Raw genomic sequence first — 21353 nt, forward strand, 5'->3', positions numbered from 1 at the left:
GTATTAAAAAACAAACAAAAAACCTGTTTTTCTTAAATTAAGTTATCCGGTATACTCCGGCTGAACTATCGATACATTTGTTGTTACTTTTTTCGAAAAACATGGTCTATAGGTAATATTGTATTGTGCTGTAGATGGAAAAATTCAGTAACTTAATATTTTGACATGTTGAAATGGAAACTACAACTTTTGGAATTTAAAACATATTTTACCATTCGGCAACTGAGAAATATCTTATAAAATAAACTATAATTGCTTTATGCGTCCAAACCTGAATAAAGTTATTGGATTCATTTTCCATAGGCATATTTACTTACTTTTAGATCATTTTCTTTTCTTTTTTTTCCCTTCAAAGACTATTACTGATCTAATGAAAAATTTCAAACGTTCGTGAGTATGTCGTGCAAAGAGATCACCTGCAACTTTTTTAAATGATCGAAGTCGTTCAAATAAACGAGTTTAGTGAACGGATCAAAAGAATGAACGATCCTCTGATAAACGGATATTAAAAAGAATGACAATGCCCACCTCTAATGTCTATATTAATAAAAAAAAACTGAAGAGTTTGTTTGAACGCGTTAATCTCAGGAACTACTGGTTCGAATTGAAAAATTATTTTTGTATTGAATAGTCCGTTTATTGAGGAAGGATGTTTTAGGCTGTTTTTTTTTTTTTTTTAATTTTTTTAATGAGATTGACCGATATATTTCTGATTGCAAATTAATTGTTTAATTAATTGTTTAGTTCTATGAATTCCTAATAGCTGGGGGTTTAAGTTAACTCATCGATGGGGCGCTGGCCGACAGTGCCGATAGCTGCTCAGACGAAGGTCGGCTACACTGTTGTAGTCAGCGAACTGATTTTTGAATGCGGTTTTTTTCGATATTCAGGTACATAATTTGATTTTGTATAATTTTTCTATTGGGTTTCTTTTTTTATTTCTTCAACGTTTGTTTTTATTCATATAGTTGAAGATAGTTGTTTATCCAAGTAAATAAATTGATTTGTTGTATTACTCAATTGTGTGATTTTTTTATAACGTTTTTATCATAGTATTGTTTAATTGGCGAAATATTTTAAAATGCAGAAAAAAACGCTTCATTCTCTAAAGGGCAGGGTTACGGTGGCGTGATTGCTTGGCACGTTAAGCGATGAACTCTACAGTTAGGGATTATTTTGAGTTTTATTGCTATTAATCTTTTTATGTGTTTTTGCGAACAGTTTTAAAATTCAAAGAGATCATAATAGGTTTTTTGAAAAGGTGTGTTCGCCTTTTAGTTGAAGAAAAATGATCATTTCACATCAGAAAGGGCATGGATTTTTTTTTTATTCAACGGGCTTCCTTTAAGTTTCTAGCACGAGCATCGCCGTGCTGATACTGTTAGTTATGTATAATTTAAGAACCAGTTATTTGTTAACAGAGCCAAATTAGTTCAGTATGAGATGAAATTTATTTTTCAATTAAGAAACAATACAAATTTCAAAAATAAACTCGTAATTGACGTTTACGTCATTACTTTCTCATAATTTCAGCACAGAATTTTTAAGTTGCGAAAGAACGTCTTCAATCTCGATATTCGATGGCAGATTTGAAAGAGGACCAATTTCAGCATTCTTCAGGAGATGAATGCTAGATATTAGTGTTTCCAAAATTATTTGTACAAACAAAGAACAAGAAGACTCCTCTGGATTTTCCTCTAACAATGACGAAAACAGATCCGAGACAAGGTTTCCAAATTCATTATAATCGAAACTATTTTGTCCAGAAGAAAGTGAATTGACGAAGCCGTTAATCAGTTCGACAACTCTAGAAAGCGTACTACCTGAACGCAAAATTTTGGTCAACGATAAACTTTCAAGAGAGCAGGAGCAAAGTCCCTCTTGGCTACCTTGCGCTCCACCAGAGGTTTGCTGACCGTTCTCTGAACCGCCAGATGATGTTCCAGTGACTGATACTGCTTGGGCTGCTGCAACTTCTGGCTCTCCACCTTGGCCTCCAGATGAAGGTTCCTCTCCACTTTGGTCGCCGGATGACTGCTGTCCACCATCAGAACCTCCAGATGATGGTGCAAGCACAGCTAGCGCCTGTGCTGCTGCAACATCTGGAACGCCTCCTTCTTCTTCAGATTCAGGTTCTTCTGTACCTCCCTCTCTAGATAAAGGTTGTTCTCCTTCTTGTCCACCAGATGAAGGTTGTTTTCCTTGTTGTTTTGCTGGTTTTTGAGGAACATCAATTATTCCTTCCTTTTCTAATAATGCAAGTATGGAATTTACAACCTCTGCAACTTCAGCCTCTTCTTCAGCTTCTAAACTGCTGGAGATTTCCCCTTTTCCTCCAGATGAAGGTTTCTGTCCACCCTGTCCTCCAGAAGGTTTTTGACCACCTCCACCAGATGACAGTAGTTCCACTGATATTGCTTGGGCCACTGCAACTTCGGGTTCGCCACCTTGTCCTCCTGAAGATGGTCCGCCTTCTCCACCAGATGATGGTTGCTCTCCGCCTTCTCCACCAGATGATGGTTGCTCTCCGCCTTCTTCACCAGATGGTTTTTCTCCACCCTGTCCTTCAGAAGGCTTTCCACTATCACCAGATCCACCAGATGATGGTCCAGCTACTGCAATTGCTTCTGGACCTTCTGGTTCTCCGCATTCTCTTTCAGATGAGGGCTTCTCTCCTCCTTGTCCTCCAGAAGGCTTTCCACTATCCCCAGAACCACCAGATAACGGTCCAGCTACTGCTATTGCTTCTGGACCTTCTGGTTCTCCGCCTTCTCCTCCAGATGAGGGCGTTTCTCCACCTTCTCCACCTGAAGGCTGCTGTCCGCCTTGTCCACCAGATGGTTTCTCTCCACCCTGTCCTTCAGAAGGTTTTCCACTATCACCAGCTCCAGATGATGGTCCAGCTACTGCAATTGCTTCTGGACCTTCTGGTTCTCCGCCTTCTCCTCCAGATGAAGGCTTCTGTCCACCTTGTCCTCCAGAAGGCTTTTCACCACCTCCGGAACCACCAGATGATGGTAGATCCAAAGATATTGCTTGGGCCACTGCAACTTCGGGTTCGCCACCTTGTCCTCCTGAAGATGGTCCGCCTTGTCCACCAGATGGTTTTTCGCCACCCTGTCCTTCAGAAGGCTTTCCACTATCACCAGATCCACCAGATGATGGTCCAGCTACTGCAATTGCTTCTGGACCTTCTGGTTCTCCGCCTTCTCCTCCAGTTGAGGGCTTCTCTCCTCCTTGTCCTCCAGAAGGCTTTCCACTATCCCCAGAACCACCAGATAACGGTCCAGCTACTGCTATTGCTTCTGGACCTTCTGGTTCTCCGCCTTCTCCTCCAGATGAGGGCTTTTCTCCATCTTCGCCACCTGAAGGCTGCTGTCCGCCTTGTCCACCAGATGGTTTCTCTCCACCCTGTTCTCCAGAAGGTTTTCCACTTTCACCAGCTCCAGATGATGGTCCAGCTACTGCAATTGCTTCTGGACCTTCTGGTTCTCCGCCTTCTCCTCCAGATGAAGGCTTCTCTCCACCCTGTCCTTCAGAAGGCTTTTCGCCACCACCGGATCCACCAGATGATGGAAGTACCAAAGATATTGCTTGGGCCACTGCAACTTCGGGTTCGCCACCTTGTGCTCCTGAAGATGGTCCGCCTTCTCCACCAGATGATGGCTGCTCTCCGCCTTCTCCTCCAGATGAGGGCTTCTCTCCACCCTGTCCTCCAGAAGGCTTTTCACCACCACCGGATCCACCAGATGATGGTAGTTCCAAAGATATTGCTTGGGCCACTGCAACTTCGGGTTCGCCACCTTGTCCTCCTGAAGATGATCCGCCTTCTCCACCAGATGATGGTTGCTCTCCGCCTTCTCCACCAGATGGTTTTTCTCCACCCTGTCCTTCAGAAGGCTTTCCACTATCACCAGATCCACCAGATGATGGTCCAGCTACTGCAATTGCTTCTGGACCTTCTGGTTCTCCGCCTTCTCCTTCAGATGAGGGCTTCTCTCCTCCTTGTAATCCAGAAGGCTTTCCACTATCCCCAGAACCACCAGATAACGGTCCAGCTACTGCTATTGCTTCTGGACCTTCTGGTTCTCCGCCTTCTCCTCCAGATGAGGGCGTTTCTCCACCTTCTCCACCTGAAGGCTGCTGTCCGCCTTGTCCACCAGATGGTTTCTCTCCACCCTGTCCTTCAGAAGGTTTTCCACTATCACCAGCTCCAGATGATGGTCCAGCTACTGCAATTGCTTCTGGACCTTCTGGTTCTCCGCCTTCTCCTCCAGATGAAGGCTTCTGTCCACCTTGTGCTCCAGAAGGCTTTTCACCACCTCCGGAACCACCAGATGATGGTAGTTCCAAAGATATTGCTTGGGCCACTGCAACTTCGGGTTCGCCACCTTGTCCTCCTGAAGATGGTTCGCCTTGTCCACCAGATGGTTTTTCGCCACCCTGTCCTTCAGAAGGCTTTCCACTATCACCAGATCCACCAGATGATGGTCCAGCTACTGCAATTGCTTCTGGACCTTCTGGTTCTCCGCCTTCTCCTTCAGATGAGGGCTTCTCTCCTCCTTGTCCTCCAGAAGGCTTTCCACTATCCCCAGAACCACCAGATAACGGTCCAGCTACTGCTATTGCTTCTGGACCTTCTGGTTCTCCGCCTTCTCCTCCAGATGAGGGCTTTTCTCCACCTTCGCCACCTGAAGGCTGCTGTCCGCCTTGTCCACCAGATGGTTTCTCTCCACCCTGTCCTCCAGAAGGTTTTCCACTATCACCAGCTCCAGATGATGGTCCAGCTACTGCAATTGCTTCTGGACCTTCTGGTTCTCCGCCTTCTCCTTCAGATGAAGGCTTCTGTCCACCTTGTCCTCCAGAAGGCTTTTGTCCACCTCCGGAACCACCAGGTGATGGCAGATCCACTGATATTGCTTGAGCCACTGCAACTTCCGGTCCTTTACCTTGTCCTCCTGAAGATGGTCCGCCTTCTCCACCAGATGATGGTTGCTCTCCGCCTTCTCCAGATGAGGGCTTCTCTCCACCCTGTCCTCCAGAAGGCTTTTCACCACCTCCGGAACCACCAGATGATGGTAGTTCCAAAGATATTGCTTGGGCCACTGCAACTTCGGGTTCGCCACCTTGTCCTCCTGAAGATGGTCCGCCTTCTCCACCAGATGATGGTTGCTCTCCGCCTTCTCCACCAGATGGTTTTTCTCCGACCTGTCCTTCAGAAGGCTTTTCACTATCACCAGATCCACCAGATGATGGTTCAGCTACTGCAATTGCTTCTGGACCTTCTGGTTCTCCGCCTTCTCTTCCAGATGAGGGCTTTTCTCCACCTTCTCCACCTGAAGGCTGCTGTCCGCCTTGTCCACCAGATGGTTTCTCTCCACCCTGTCCTCCAGAAGGTTTTCCACTATCACCAGCTCCAGATGATGGTCCAGCTACTGCAATTGCTTCTGGACCTTCTGGTTCTCCGCCTTCTCCTCCAGATGAAGGCTTCTGTCCACCTTGTCCTCCAGAAGGCTTTTGTCTACCTCCGGAACCACCAGGTGATGGCAGATCCACTGATATTGCTTGAGCCACTGCAACTTCTGGTCCTTCACCTTGTCCTCCTGAAGATGGTCCGCCTTCTCCACCAGATGATGGTTGCTCTCCGCCTTCTCCTCCAGATGAGGGCTTCTCTCCACCCTGTCCTCCAGAAGGCTTTTCACCACCTCCGGAACCACCAGATGATGGTAGTTCCACTGATATTGCTTGGGCCACTGCAACTTCGGGTTCTCCACCTTGTCCTCCTGAAGATGGTCCGCCTTCTCCACCAGATGATGGTTGCTCTCCCACTTCTCCTCCAGATGAGGGCTTCTCTCCACCCTGTCCTCCAGAAGGCTTTTCACCACCTCCGGAGTCACCAGATGATGGTAGTTCCACTGATATTGCTTGGGCCACTGCCACTTCGGGTTCGCCACCTTGTCCTCCAGAAGATGGTCCGCCTTCTCCACCAGATGATGGTTGCTCTCCGCCTTCTCCTCCAGATGAGGGCTTCTCTCCACCCTGTCCTTCAGAAGGCTTTTCGCCACCACCGGATCCACCAGATGATGGAAGCACCAAAGATATTGCTTGGGCCACTGCAACTTCGGGTTCGCCACCTTGTCCTCCTGAAGATGGTCCGCCTTCTCCACCAGATGATGGCTGCTCTCCGCCTTCTCCTCCAGATGAGGGCTTCTCTCCACCCTGTCCACCAGAAGGCTTTTCACCACCACCGGATCCACCAGATGATGGTAGTTTCAAAGATATTGCTTGGGCCACTGCAACTTCGGGTTCGCCACCTTGTCCTCCTGAAGATGGTTCGCCTTCTCCACCAGATGATGGTTGCTCTCCGCCTTCTCCACCAGATGATGGTTGCCCTCCGCCTTCTCCTCCAGATGAGGGCTTCTCTCCACCCTGTCCTCCAGAAGGCTTTTCACCACCACCGGATCCACCAGATGATGGTAGTTCCAAAGATATTGCTTGGGCCACTGCAACTTCGGGTTCGCCACCTTGTCCTCCTGAAGATGGTCCGCCTTCTCCACCAGATGATGGTTGCTCTCCGCCTTCTCCACCAGATGGTTTTTCTCCACCCTGTCCTTCAGAAGGCTTTCCACCGTCACCAGATCCACCAGATGATGGTTCAGCTACTGCAATTGCTTCTGGACCTTCTGGTTCTCCACCTTCTCCTCCAGATGAGGGCTTCTCTCCTCCTTGTCCTCCAGAAGGCTTTCCACTATCCCCAGAACCACCAGATAACGGTCCAGCTACTGCTATTGCTTCTGGACCTTCTGGTTCTCCGCCTTCTCCTCCAGATGAGGGCTTTTCTCCACCTTCTAAACCTGAAGGCTGCTGTTCGCCTTTTCCACCAGATGGTTTCTCTGCACCCTGTCCTTCAGAAGGTTTTAAACTTTCACCACCTCCAGATGATGGTCCAGCTACTGCAATTGCTTCTGGACCTTCTGGTTCTTCGCCTTCTCCTCCAGATGAAGGCTTCTGTCCACCTTGTCCTCCAGAAGGCTTTTCACCACCTCCGGAACCACCAGGTGATGGTAGATCCACTGATATTGCTTGAGCCACTGCAACTTCCGGTCCTTCACCTTGTCCTCCTGAAGATGGTCCGCCTTCTCCACCAGATGATGGTTGCTCTCCGCCTTTTCCTCCAGATGAGGGCTTCTCTCCACCCTGTCCACCAGAAGGCTTTTCACCACCACCGGATCCACCAGATGATGGTAGTTCCACTGATATTGCTTGGGCCACTGCAACTTCGGGTTCTGCACCTTGACCACCGGAAGGCTGTTGTCCGCCTTCTCCACCAGATGGTTTCTCTCCACCCTGTCCTCCAGAAGTCTTTCCAATTTCGCCAGAACCACCAGATGATGGTCCAGCTACTGCTATTGCTTCTGGACCTTCTGGTTCTCCGCCTTCTCCACCAGATGATGGTTGCTCTCCGCCTTGTCCACCTGATGGTTTCTCTCCACCCTGTTCTTCAGAAGGCGTTCCACTATCACCAGATCCACCAGATGATGGTCCAGCTACTGCAATTGCTTCTGGACCTTCTGGTTCTCCGCCTTCTCCTCCAGATGATGGCTTCTCTCCTCCTTGTCCTCCAGAAGGTTTTCCACTATCACCAGCTCCAGATGATGGTCCAGCTATTGCAATTGCTTCTGGACCTTCTGGTTCTCCGCCTTCTCCTCCAGGTGAGGGCTTCTCTCCACCCTGTCCTCCAGAAGGCTTTTCACCACCTCCGGAACCACCAGGTGACGGTAATTCCACTGATATTGCTTGGGCCACTGCAACTTCCGGTCCTCCACCTTGTACTCCTGAAGATGGACCCCCTTCTCCACCAGATGATGGTTTCTCTCCGCCTTCTCCAGATGAGGGCTTCTCTCCACCCTGTCCTCCAGAAGGCTTTTCATCACTACCGGATCCACCAGATGATGGTAGTTCCACAGATATTGCTTGGGCCACTGCAACTTCCGGTCCTCCGCCTTGTCCTCCTGAAGATGGTCCGCCTTCTCCACCAGATGATGGTTGCTCCCCGCCTTCTCCTCCAGATGAGGGCTTCTCTCCACCTTGTCCTCCAGAAGGTTTTTCACCACCACCGGATCCACCAGATGATGGTAGTTCCACTGATATTGCTTGGGCCACTGCAACTTCCGGTCCTCCGCCTTGTCCTCCTGAAGATGGTCCACCTTCTCCACCAGATGATGGTTGCTCCCCGCCTTCTCCTCCAGATGAGGGCTTCTCTCCACCCTGTACTCCAGAAGGCTTTTCACCACCTCCGGAACCACCGGATGATGGTAGTTCCACTGATATTGCTTGGGCCACTGCAACTTCGGGTTCTGCACCTTGACCACCAGAAGGCTGTTGTCCGCCTTCTCCACCAGATGGTTTCTCTCCACCCTGTCCTCCAGAAGGCTTTCCAATTTCGCCAGAACCACCAGATGATGGTTCAGCTACTGCTATTGCTTCTGGACCTTCTGGTTCTCCGCCTTCTCCACCAGATGATGGTTGCTCTCCGCCTTCTCCACCAGATGATGGTTGCTCTCCGCCTTGTCCACCTGATGGTTTCTCTCCACCCTGTTCTTCAGAAGGCTTTCCACTATCACCAGATCCACCAGATGATGGTCCAGCTACTGCAATTGCTTCTGGACCTTCTGGTTCTCCGCCTTCTCCTCCAGATGATGGCTTCTCTCCTCCTTGTCCTCCAGAAGGTTTTCCACTATCACCAGCTCCAGATGATGGTCCAGCTATTGCAATTGCTTTTGGACCTTCTGGTTCTCCGCCTTCTCCTCCAGGTGAGGGCTTCTCTCCACCCTGTCCTCCAGAAGGCTTTTCACCACCTCCGGAACCACCAGGTGACGGTAATTCCACTGATATTGCTTGGGCCACTGCAACTTCCGGTCCTCCACCTTGTCCTCCTGAAGATGGACCCCCTTCTCCACCAGATGATGGTTTCTCTCCGCCTTCTCCAGATGAGGGCTTCTCTCCACCCTGTCCACCAGAAGGCTTTTCACCACCACCGGATCCACCAGATGATGGTAGTTCCACTGATATTGCTTGGGCCACTGCAACTTCTGGTTCTCCACCTTGTCCTCCTGAAGATGGTCCACCTTCTCCACCAGATGATGGTTGCTCTCCGCCTTCTCCTCCAGATGAGGGCTTCTCTCCACCCTGTCCTCCAGAAGGCTTTTCACCACCTCCGGAACCACCGGATGATGGTAGTTCCACTGATATTGCTTGGGCCACTGCAACTTCGGGTTCTGCACCTTGACCACCGGAAGGCTGTTGTCCGCCTTCTCCACCATATGGTTTCTCTCCACCCTGTCCTCCAGAAGGCTTTCCAATTTCGCCAGAACCACCAGATGATGGTTCAGCTACTGCTATTGCTTCTGGACCTTCTGGTTCTCCGCCTTCTCCACCAGATGATGGTTGCTCTCCGCCTTCTCCACCAGATGGTTTCTCTCCACCCTGTTCTTCAGAAGGCTTTCCACTATCACCAGATCCACCAGATGATGGTCCAGCTACTGCAATTGCTTCCGGACCTTCTGGTTCTCCGCCTTCTCCTCCAGATGATGGCTTCTCTCCTCCTTGTCCTCCAGAAGGTTTTCCACTATCACCAGCTCCAGATGATGGTCCAGCTACTGCAATTGCTTCTGGACCTTCTGGTTCTCCACCTTCTCCTCCAGATGAGGGCTTCTCTCCACCCTGTCCTCCAGAAGGCTTTTCACCACCTCCGGAACCACCAGATGATGGTAGTTCCACTGATATTGCTTGGGCCACTGCAACTTCTGGTTCTCCACCTTGTCCTCCTGAAGATGGTCCACCTTCTCCACCAGATGATGGTTGCTCTCCGCCTTCTCCTCCAGATGAGGGCATCTCTCCACCCTGTCCTCCAGAAGGCTTTTCACCACCTCCGGAACCACCAGATGATGGTAGTTCCACTGATATTGCTTGGGCCACTGCAACTTCTGGTTCTCCACCTTGTCCTCCTGAAGATGGTCCGCCTTCTCCACCAGATGATGGTTGTTCTCCGCCTTCTCCTCCAGATGAGGGCTTCTCTCCACCCTCTCCTTCAGAAGGCTTTTCACCACCTCCGGAACCACCAGATGATGGTAGAGTCAGTGATATTGCTTGGACCGCTGCAACTTCCGGTCCTCCACCTTGTCCTCCTGAAGATGGTCCGCCTTCTCCACCAGATGATGGTTGCTCTCCGCCTTCTCCTCCAGATGAGGGCTTCTCTCCACCCTCTCCTCCAGAAGGCTTTTCACCACCTCCGGAACCGTCAGATGATGGTAGTTCCACTGATATTGCTTGGGCCACTGCAACTTCCGGTCCTCCACCTTGTCCTCCTGAAGATGGCCCGCCTTCTCCACCAGATGATGGTTGCTCTCCGCCTTCTCCTCCAGATGAGGGCTTCTCTCCACCCCCTCCTCCAGAAGGCTTTTCACCACCTCCGGAACCGCCAGATGATGGTAGTTCCACTGATATTGCTTGGGCCACTGCAACTTCTGGTTTTCCACCTTGTCCTCCTGAAGATGGTCCGCCTTCTCCACCAGATGATGGTTGCTCTCCGCCTTCTCCTCCAGATGAGGGCTTCTCTCCACCCTGTCCTCCAGAAGGCTTTTCACCACCTCCGGAACCACCAGATGATGGTAGTTCCACTGATATTGCTTGGGCCACTGCAACTTCTGGTTCTCCACCTTGTCCTCCTGAAGATGGTCCGCCTTCTCCACCAGATGATGGTTGCTCTCCGCCTTCTCCTCCAGATGAGGGCTTCTCTCCACCCTGTCCTCCAGAAGGCTTTTCACCACCTCCGGAACCACCAGATGATGGTAGTTCCACTGATATTGCTTGGGCCACTGCAACTTCTGGTTCTCCACTTTGTCCTCCTGAAGATGGTCCGCCTTCTCCACCAGATGATGGTTGTTCTCCGCCTTCTCCTCCAGATGAGGGCGTCTCTCCACCCTGTCCTCCAGAAGGCTTTTCACCACCTCCGGAACCACCAGGTGACGGTAATTCCACTGATATTGCTTGGGCCACTGCAACTTCCGGTCCTCCGCCTTGTCCTCCTGAAGATGGACCCCCTTCTCCACCAGATGATGGTTTCTCTCCGCCTTCTTCAGATGAGGGCTTCTCTCCACCCTGTCCTCCAGAAGGCTTTTCATCACTACCGGATCCACCAGATGATGGTAGTTCCACAGATATTGCTTGGGCCACTGCAACTTCCGGTCCTCCGCCTTGTCCTCCTGAAGATGGTCCGCCTTCTCCACCAGATGATGGTTGCTCCCCGCCTTCTCCTCCAGATGAGGGCTTCTCTCCACCTTGTCCTCCAGAAGGCTTTTCACCACCACCGGATCCACCAGATGATGGTAGTTCCACTGATATTGCTTGGGCCACTGCAACTTCCGGTCCTCCGCCTTGTCCTCCTGAAGATGGTCCACCTTCTCCACCAGATGATGGTTGCTCCCCGCCTTCTCCTCCAGATGAGGGCTTCTCTCCACCCTGTCCTCCAGAAGGCTTTTCACCACCTCCGGAACCACCGGATGATGGTAGTTCCACTGATATTGCTTGGGCCACTGCAACTTCGGGTTCTGCACCTTGACCACCGGAAGGCTGTTGTCCGCCTTCTCCACCAGATGGTTTCTCTCCACCCTGTCCTCCAGAAGGCTTTCCAATTTCGCCAGAATCACCAGATGATGGTTCAGCTACTGCTATTGCTTCTGGACCTTCTGGTTCTCCGCCTTCTCCACCAGATGATGGTTGCTCTCCGCCTTCTCCACCAGATGATGGTTGCTCTCCGCCTTGTCCACCTGATGGTTTCTCTCCACCCTGTTCTTCAGAAGGCTTTCCGCTATCACCAGATCCACCAGATGATGGTCCAGCTACTGCAATTGCTTCTGGACCTTCTGGTTCTCCGCCTTCTCCTCCAGGTGAGGGCTTCTCTCCACCCTGTCCTCCAGAAGGCTTTTCACCACCTCCGGAACCACCAGGTGACGGTAATTCCACTGATATTGCTTGGGCCACTGCAACTTCCGGTCCTCCACCTTGTCCTCCTGAAGATGGACCCCCTTCTCCACCAGATGATGGTTTCTCTCCGCCTTCTCCAGATGAGGGCTTCTCTCCACCCTGTCCACCAGAAGGCTTTTCACCACCACCGGATCCACCAGATGATGGTAGTTCCACTGATATTGCTTGGGCCACTGCAACTTCTGGTTCTCCACCTTGTCCTCCTGAAGATGGTCCACCTTCTCCACCAGATGATGGTTGCTCTCCGCCTTCTCCTCCAGATGAGGGCTTCTCTCCACCCTGTCCTCCAGAAGGCTTTTCACCACCTCCGGAACCACCGGATGATGGTAGTTCCACTGATATTGCTTGGGCCACTGCAACTTCGGGTTCTGCACCTTGACCACCGGAAGGCTGTTGTCCGCCTTCTCCACCATATGGTTTCTCTCCACCCTGTCCTCCAGAAGGCTTTCCAATTTCGCCAGAATCACCAGATGATGGTTCAGCTACTGCTATTGCTTCTGGACCTTCTGGTTCTCCGCCTTCTCCACCAGATGATGGTTGCTCTCCGCCTTCTCCACCAGATGATGGTTGCTCTCCGCCTTGTCCACCTGATGGTTTCTCTCCACCCTGTTCTTCAGAAGGCTTTCCACTATCACCAGATCCACCAGATGATGGTCCAGCTACTGCAATTGCTTCTGGACCTTCTGGTTCTCCGCCTTCTCCTCCAGATGATGGCTTCTCTCCTCCTTGTCCTCCAGAAGGTTTTCCACTATCACCAGCTCCAGATGATGGTCCAGCTATTGCAATTGCTTCTGGACCTTCTGGTTCTCCGCCTTCTCCTCCAGGTGAGGGCTTCTCTCCACCCTGTCCTCCAGAAGGCTTTTCACCACCTCCGGAACCACCAGGTGACGGTAATTCCACTGATATTGCTTGGGCCACTGCAACTTCCGGTCCTCCACCTTGTCCTCCTGAAGATGGACCCCCTTCTCCGCCAGATGATGGTTTCTCTCCGCCTTCTCCAGATGAGGGCTTCTCTCCACCCTGTCCACCAGAAGGCTTTTCACCACCACCGGATCCACCAGATGATGGTAGTTCCACTGATATTGCTTGGGCCACTGCAACTTCTGGTTCTCCACCTTGTCCTCCTGAAGATGGTCCGCCTTCTCCACCAGATGATGGTTGCTCTCCGCCTTCTCCACCAGATGATGGTTGCTCTCCGCCTTCTCCACCAGATGGTTTCTCTCCACCCTGTTCTTCAGAAGGCTTTCCACTATCACCAGATCCACCAGATGATGGTCCAGCTACTGCAATTGCTTCCGGACCTTCTGGTTCTCCGCCTTCTCCTCCAGATGATGGCTTCTCTCCTCCTTGTCCTCCAGAAGGTTTTCCACTATCACCAGCTCCAGATGATGGTCCAGCTACTGCAATTGCTTCTGGACCTTCTGGTTCTCCACCTTCTCCTCCAGATGAGGGCTTCTCTCCACCCTGTCCTCCAGAAGGCTTTTCACCACCTCCGGAACCACCAGATGATGGTAGTTCCACTGATATTGCTTGGGCCACTGCAACTTCTGGTTCTCCACCTTGTCCTCCTGAAGATGGTCCGCCTTCTCCACCAGATGATGGTTGTTCTCCGCCTTCTCCTCCAGATGAGGGCTTCTCTCCACCCTCTCCTTCAGAAGGCTTTTCACCACCTCCGGAACCACCAGATGATGGTAGAGTCAGTGATATTGCTTGGACCGCTGCAACTTCCGGTCCTCCACCTTGTCCTCCTGAAGATGGTCCGCCTTCTCCACCAGATGATGGTTGCTCTCCGCCTTCTCCTCCAGATGAGGGCTTCTCTCCACCCTCTCCTCCAGAAGGCTTTTCACCACCTCCGGAACCGTCAGATGATGGTAGTTCCACTGATATTGCTTGGGCCACTGCAACTTCCGGTCCTCCACCTTGTCCTCCTGAAGATGGTCCGCCTTCTCCACCAGATGATGGTTGCTCTCCGCCTTCTCCTCCAGATGAGGGCTTCTCTCCACCCCCTCCTCCAGAAGGCTTTTCACCACCTCCGGAACCGCCAGATGATGGTAGTTCCACTGATATTGCTTGGGCCACTGCAACTTCTGGTTTTCCACCTTGTCCTCCTGAAGATGGTCCGCCTTCTCCACCAGATGATGGTTGCTCTCCGCCTTCTCCTCCAGATGAGGGCTGCTCTCCACCCTGTCCTCCAGAAGGCTTTTCACCACCTCCGGAACCACCAGATGATGGTAGTTCCACTGATATTGCTTGGGCCACTGCAACTTCTGGTTCTCCACCTTGTCCTCCTGAAGATGGTCCGCCTTCTCCACCAGATGATGGTTGTTCTCCGCCTTCTCCTCCAGATGAGGGCGTCTCTCCACCCTGTCCTTCAGAAGGCTTTTCACCACCTCCGGAACCACCAAATGATGGTAGAGTCAGTGATATTGCTTGGGCCGCTGCAACTTCTGGTCCTCCACCTTGTCCTCCTGAAGATGGTTCGCCTTCTCCACCAGATGATGGTTGCTCTCCGCCTTCTCCTCCAGATGAGGGCTTCTCTCCACCCTCTCCTCCAGAAGGCTTTTCACCACCTCCGGAACCGCCAGATGATGGTAGTTCCACTGATATTGCTTGGGCCACTGCAACTTCTGGTTCTCCACCTTGTCCTCCTGAAGATGGTCCGCCTTCTCCACCAGATGATGGTTGCTCTCCGCCTTCTCCTCCAGATGAGGGCTTCTCTCCACCCTGTCCTCCAGAAGGCTTTTCACCACCTCCGGAACCACCAGATGATGGTAGTTCCACTGATATTGCTTGGGCCACTGCAACTTCTGGTTCTCCACCTTGTCCTCCTGAAGATGGTCCGCCTTCTCCACCAGATGATGGTTGTTCTCCGCCTTCTCCTCCAGATGAGGGCGTCTCTCCACCCTGTCCTTCAGAAGGCTTTTCACCACCTCCGGAACCACCAGATGATGGTAGTTCCACTGATATTGCTTGGGCCACTGCAACTTCTGGTTCTCCACCTTGTCCTCCTGAAGATGGTCCGCCTTCTCCACCAGATGATGGTTGTTCTCCGCCTTCTCCTCCAGATGAGGGCGTCTCTCCACCCTGTCCTTCAGAAGGCTTTTCACCACCTCCGGAACCACCAGATGATGGTAGAGTCAGTGATATTGCTTGGGCCGCTGCAACTTCCGGTCCTCCACCTTGTCCTCCTGAAGATGGTCCGCCTTCTCCACCAGATGATGGTTGCTTTCCGCCTTCTCCTCCAGATGAGGGCTTCTCTCCACCCCCTCCTCCAGAAGGCTTTTCACCACCTCCGGAACCGCCAGATGATGGTAGTTCCACTGATATTGCTTGGGCCACTGCAACTTCTGGTTCTCCACCTTGTCCTCCTGAAGATGGTCCGCCTTCTCCACCAGATGATGGTTGCTCTCCGCCTTCTCCTCCAGATGAGGGCTTCTCTCCACCCTGTCCTCCAGAAGGCTTTTCACCACCTCCGGAACCACCAGATGATGGCAGTTCCACTGATATTGCTTGGGCCACTGCAACTTCTGGTTCTCCACCTTGTCCTCCTGAAGATGGTCCGCCTTCTCCACCAGATGATGGTTGCTCTCCGCCTTCTCCTCCAGATGAGGGCGTCTCTCCACCCTGTCCTTCAGAAGGCTTTTCACCACCTCCGGAACCTCCAGATGATGGTAGTTCCACTGATATTGCTTGGGCCACTGCAACTTCTGGTTCTCCACCTTGTCCTCCTGAAGATGGTCCGCCTTCTCCACCAGATGATGGTTGTTCTCCGCCTTCTCCTCCAGATGAGGGCGTCTCTCCACCCTGTCCTTCAGAAGGCTTTTCACCACCTCCGGAACCACCAGATGATGGTAGAGTCAGTGATATTGCTTGGGCCGCTGCAACTTCCGGTCCTCCACCTTGTCCTCCTGAAGATGGTCCGCCTTCTCCACCAGATGATGGTTGCTCTCCGCCTTCTCCTCCAGATGAGGGCTTCTCTCCACCCTCTCCTCCAGAAGGCTTTTCACCACCTCCGTAACCGCCAGATGATGGTAGTTCCACTGATATTGCTTGGGCCACTGCCACTTCTGGTTCTCCACCTTGTCCTCCTGAAGATGGTCCGCCTTCTCCACCAGATGATGGTTGCTCTCCGCCTTCTCCTCCAGATGAGGGCTTCTCTCCACCCTGTCCTCCAGAAGGCTTTTCACCACCTCCGGAACCACCAGATGATGGTAGAGTCAGTGATATTGCTTGGGCCACTGCAACTTCTGGTTCTCTACCTTGTCCTCCTGAAGATGGTCCGCCTTCTCCACCATATGATGGTTGCTCTCCGCCTTCTCCCCCAGATGGCTTCTGTCCACCTTGGCCTCCAGACGGCTTCTGACCACCTCCTGATCCACCAGACGAAGGTCCCTTTACTGCTATTGCCTGGGATGCTGCAACTTGTATTTCTTCACCTTGTCCTCCGGATGAAGATTGTTCTCCTCCTTGTTCACCAGAAGTTTTTCCTCCGGAACCCTGTTCTCCTCCTTGCTGGTTTTCTACTTCATTTAAGTTTTCATTTGAGAACAATTCAACTAAAATCTTTATTTCCAAGATAAAATCTTCATTCACAACTCCAATAGTTTCTAGAAAAGCTTCTCTTAGTGCTTCTGTTATAATTTCTGTCTTCTGTTGCATGTCATTTTCTGCACTATCTTCTATTACTATGAGTTCTGCTATAGAAGATGCAAAAGCCATCGTCATTGCTTTTACTTTTGCAGATGATTCTTTTTTGCCGTAAGAGGAGTCTTTCATTGCTGTCACAAGATCTTCGACTATATCTTCGAAATCTGCTGTTCCTTGTCTTCCAAATGCCCCGGAGGTTATAATGTTACGCACAAAAGATCTCGCAAATCCCTCGGCTGTAGCATGGTTGATGAATGGATTGTTTACTGCTATATTGAATCCTCTACCTTCCACTTTGTAGCAGAGGTATAAAGACAAAACCAGACCAAAACAAAATGTTTTATGCCAGTTCATGGCTGTCAGAGCACCCATTCCGGCTGTGAGTCTAGCTTAAAACTTTCTCTCTTTTATATACCTCAAATCGTGACATTCCGCGAACATCTGCCGCACAAACTTTCTGATTTCAAATCATTTTGTTATTGATCTTCGTGTATCTTTTTTAAACTTTATGATCAAATGGCATAAAACTGCGTTCAATGTCATTAGAATGAGCAACAAGTTCCAATTTTTCTTGAGCCATTAATCCGTTAAATGATTGGTGAATTTCAAACAAAAATAAATTGTTATTCATTATTCATGCTTGTTATTTACACAACTGTTTTTGATCTTGCAATGTTATAACTTCAATCAATTTTAACTGTTTTCATGCACAGGATAGAAATAAACATCAATTATATTATTCCTAAAAGAAAGAAGAGCTTTTAACGTTTTAGTATGACTGCGTGATTTGTAACAAGACTTCGTTTTCCCTTGCTTTTTTTAAAACAAACTTTTCGTTTTCAGAAATGAACAAATGAACCGGGAGGCAAGGGCAGTATACAGGGGAGGAGGAGTAACTGAGTCATGCACCCTCAAACCTCAAAAAATATTTTGTAATTGTGGAAAAAAAGGCTTGGCACATTTAAGCAGTTAATCGGGTTAAAAACTAATAATTACAAAATAAAAATGATTGAAACGAGTAAAAAAATTTTTTTTTCAGTTCATTTTTCTGCGCCATTGTGTAGCTTATGTTCTTAAAAAGTAAAAAAAATCTCGAGAAAAATGCAGAATGAATAAACGTCGTAGATTAAATGGCTACTAATAATTAAAAAATAAATTTAAATTAAAAGTGCTCAAAAAATTCGCCTGCTGAACACAGACTATCCCCCCCTAGTATTTTCAAATTTTCACGTCTAGTGAACATTTTGAAATTTTATTAACAATGATATGAAAAGTGGCTGAAAAAAGTTGGATGAAATTTTAAAATTATTTTGTCTAAATTAGGAAAGTGGTAAAAAATAAATCGTCTCACAGTAAAACTTTCTGCTGTTTAAACCTCCTGGTAAAAATTTTAACCATTTTTTACATGGATGAAATGAACCCGGTTTTGGGGGGAAAATATCTCTACAACATCGGTTTCCAGCCAGTGGTACGCGGGAGGTTTTAAGGGGGTTCACGAAACTAATATTGTAATGATGGAATTTTAACATGCTAGTTTGCCATGAAGTTCAAGCGTTTTTTACTATCATTTGTTCGTTTGTCTCTTGCTCATTCCACACTTTTTCCGATGCAAAAGTTAGCCTACTTACTGACCTATTTCGAGTCCTTTTCAAGAAGATATGAATTTAGAGGTTCTAATTTTACTCTTGGGGAAAATATCATTTGAGGAGTAATTTATCAAAAGGGAACATATCCACTTTTTAGAAAAATTCATTTTATGACATTTTCTAAATCTTTCAGAAGACCTTTATCAAATCACTTACTCTCATGAAGTCCAAACGAGGAAAATCCTATTTTATTTAAGGGTAAAGTGTGGCTTTTTGATCAAGAGGTAACTAATCCGTCCTCTGCACGTTTTATTTTGAACAAAAGGGGACATATCCTGAAAGAATCTGTAGTATGAAGAATTTTAGATCCAAAGGAACACATGTCCGAAATCCTCAAATTTTATTCCACTACTTTTAGGTTCATGTACTATGATAAGAGAATATGAGAAGGTGAAATATCAGAATTCTGATGAAATTGGAATTTTCAACGTTCAGATTTTCGTTCAAAAGGGCACAAATCCAAAATTAAGATAGCGATGTTCCCTTGCTTTTTTTACGCAAACATTTCTTACTCTGGGCCATGATTTGCTGTACTTTTGTGCTCAATTCTGTACCCAGAGCAGTAACTGTTTTGCTCTTATCCTTATTCGTTTTTCTCACCTCCTGAACATTTTTCTAAAATGGATATGTTCCCCTTTTGATAAATTAGTCCTCATTTGTTTCATCTGAGACAGTTGTGACAAAAGTATTTTTAAAAATCATTCTTTGATTTACTTGTGCCTTCAGTTTTACAGATAAATGAGCTGTTGCGTCAGAAAAATATATTTTAAATTTTATTACTTTTTTGGACAACGTTTGTATGCTTACGTTCGACGAGCACGACCGGTAGCGACCGGTTGGTTAATCACGTGACAGCAATGACGTCAGCGGTTACTAACCGGTTGTTCACGAACCAATGCTTCATCGAACGCTTTCGGTTGATCACCAGTTACTTGCGCAGACATGGAGCAGATGAATAACACGCAGATGAAAATTACTTATAATTGGTCAAAAATGTCACATGGTTCCCTCAAACAATCAACCAGCTTGATTTGCGGTTGACCGGTAGATCAACCGGTGAGGCTCATAGAACGACATCGGAAGCAACCAGTTAACCGGTAGCTCTCATGAACGCTGTGGTTAGCAACCGGTTGCTCAGCGGTCGACCGGTGAGGTTCGTCGAACGCAAGCTATGTTAAAAACTATTTTCAAGATATGCAGAAACTAATGCAGAAGCAAATTTAATGTTGAACCTAGCAAAAATGGAAAACTCGAATGTTTGAGCTAAACTTTGAACTTATTTATTCCACAACTGCTCCAATTTGACTTTTTTAAAAGCTGACTGAAGCTTAACAAAGAATAATCAGTGGATTAAATGAACGAACCAAGTAACCACAGCGTTTTGATGCGCGAAAATTGCATTTCCCCGAATGACTTTTAATCCTAAAGTTCACACTTCTTTGCATTGAAAAAGGTGTTCCTTATCACACCGATACACGTGTCTGCAGTAATTTGCAGTTTTTTTGCATCAAAACTTTGGTTAGTTGATATTATGTAATTTTCAAGCACAAACGTATTTATTTATTCTTTATTCGTTAAATAATTAGTGGGTTTGTTTTTTATGGAATTTGTTTTGCATTCATTTTCTAGCCATCATTTCAATGTGTTGCAATGTTTGTACTTCTATGTTTTGCAATTATGTTTTCACACATGTTATGAACTACTGAGCAACATCAAACTTTAAAGTTTCTCTGAATTTGTGTGTGTGTGAGTGCGGGCGCTTTTTTTTTTTTTTTTTTTCTTGCTTGTTGCTTAATATTTACTGCACAAGGGGTTCGCCAATTTCTTTCTGATGTTTGAAGGTGTTTGCAGGGAAAAGTGGGATGGGAACCGTTGCTGTACAACAGAATATAAAATGAGGTCTATTCGGCCATCGACAGCGGCTAATCTAACCGCTCTGACGGATAGTTCAACATTCATCTATGACAGTGGTGACCAATCTTTCTTTCTCCGGGAGCCGTTCTTCATTTAAAATTGAATTTTTTTCCAGGTAACACGAGAAAACAAAGAAAAAGGAAGAAAGTTACAAGCCAATAATTGCTGCCAATAACTACCTGCTTATTTTACTAATACGAAAGTTTCATTATGTTTATCAGAAACCAATTTCTGACTATTTGGCTTCGAATTTGATGCAATCGTATGTTTTGGGAAATTTCCAGGACAGTTTTCGATTCGTAACTTTGACCATAACAACGGGCCACATGGCTCAGTTTCGCGAGCTCCACATGGCACCACCGATCTACGACATATCACCTGAAACTATAATTCCTACGAAGGTTGATACAAGGAAGGGGCGATCGCCGCTCCCTTGAGGAACGTTCTACCAGCAGTTTCGGAATTCAAGTCCAAAAGCAATTTTATGTCGTATTTGAAGATAAAGGAAGGAACGGGGCTTGGAACGGATATTTTTCAATATTGAAGTACTGAGGACACGATAGTAGACCATTTCAGGTAATAGTAGGAAAAGAAATGAGGTTGGGGGATTTTCTCCGGTATTTTTCGAAACTGAAGTTTCAAAAGCGCTACTTCAGACGATCTTCGATGGTGTTAGGAAAAGGAAGACATTCCTCCCAGGATTTTTCCGAAGTTGAAGTTCTTAAAACGCAAATATAGATCACTTGTTTGGGACGTAAAACGAAGGGAATAGGTGCGGAACCTCCTCCTAAAAAAAGAATCACCACCTCCTTGAAAATTTTCAGTATCTGCATTGGTGGTTCAATTGATTAAAAAGTTTTTTAATGCTTCAAAGTTCAATACAAAATGTCATTTAAATTTATTTTGGATTTCTAGAAATACAAATGCTTTCGTGCTCCAGCCCACGCCTTAAAAGTCTGATTTTTTTCGTTGCAAAAAGATAAAGTATAACTTTCTATTGTTCTATAACGTTGAAATGTTTAGCACATAGTACTCCTTGTCCCATTAACCCTTCTCTCCCCTATCTCCTGGAAATGTTCAAGTCTAAATTTCGAAATTTAC

At 48.1% G+C, this 21353-nt stretch overlaps 1 protein-coding gene across 5 annotated transcripts; it reads right to left on the reverse strand.

Annotated features, from left to right (window-relative positions):
• Positions 1 to 1432: 1432 nt before the first annotated feature.
• Positions 1433 to 17088, reverse strand: LOC129226140 (hornerin-like). Of its 5 annotated transcripts, XM_054860740.1 has the most exons (6): positions 15336 to 17088; positions 9553 to 15155; positions 9285 to 9486; positions 8745 to 9215; positions 6549 to 8678; positions 1433 to 6368 (listed from the first exon to the last, which is right to left on the reverse strand). In XM_054860740.1, the coding sequence occupies exons 1-6, from the start codon at positions 17062 to 17064 to the stop codon at positions 1522 to 1524; spliced, it is 14982 nt and encodes a 4993-aa protein (XP_054716715.1). In that variant the 5' UTR covers positions 17065 to 17088; the 3' UTR covers positions 1433 to 1521. The 5 variants fall into 5 exon arrangements, with proteins under 5 accessions (XP_054716715.1, XP_054716712.1, XP_054716713.1 ...); XM_054860737.1 differs by having other exon boundaries at positions 1433 to 5150; positions 5355 to 6368; positions 6549 to 6845; positions 9129 to 15155; positions 15336 to 17087; XM_054860738.1 differs by having other exon boundaries at positions 6549 to 6845; positions 9129 to 12842; positions 13347 to 15155; positions 15336 to 17086.
• Between the last annotated feature and the right edge of the window lie 4265 nt (positions 17089 to 21353).

This window comes from Uloborus diversus, chromosome 7 (assembly GCF_026930045.1).
Source record: "Uloborus diversus isolate 005 chromosome 7, Udiv.v.3.1, whole genome shotgun sequence".
In the NCBI taxonomy this organism is placed as follows: Eukaryota; Metazoa; Arthropoda; class Arachnida; order Araneae; family Uloboridae; genus Uloborus; species Uloborus diversus.

Coding starts and splice junctions, on each gene's coding strand:
- LOC129226140 (XM_054860740.1), bottom strand. CDS start 17,064: ATGGGTGCTCTGACAGCCATGAACTGGCATAAAACATTTTGTTTTGGT. Junction 9,487..9,552: donor GAGAACCAGAAGGTCCGGAA/GCAATTGCAGTA, acceptor TCTGAAGAACAG/GGTGGAGAGAAACCATCTGG. Junction 6,369..6,548: donor ACCATCATCTGGTGGAGAAG/GCGGACCATCTT, acceptor CTGGTGGAGAAG/GCGGAGAGCAACCATCATCT.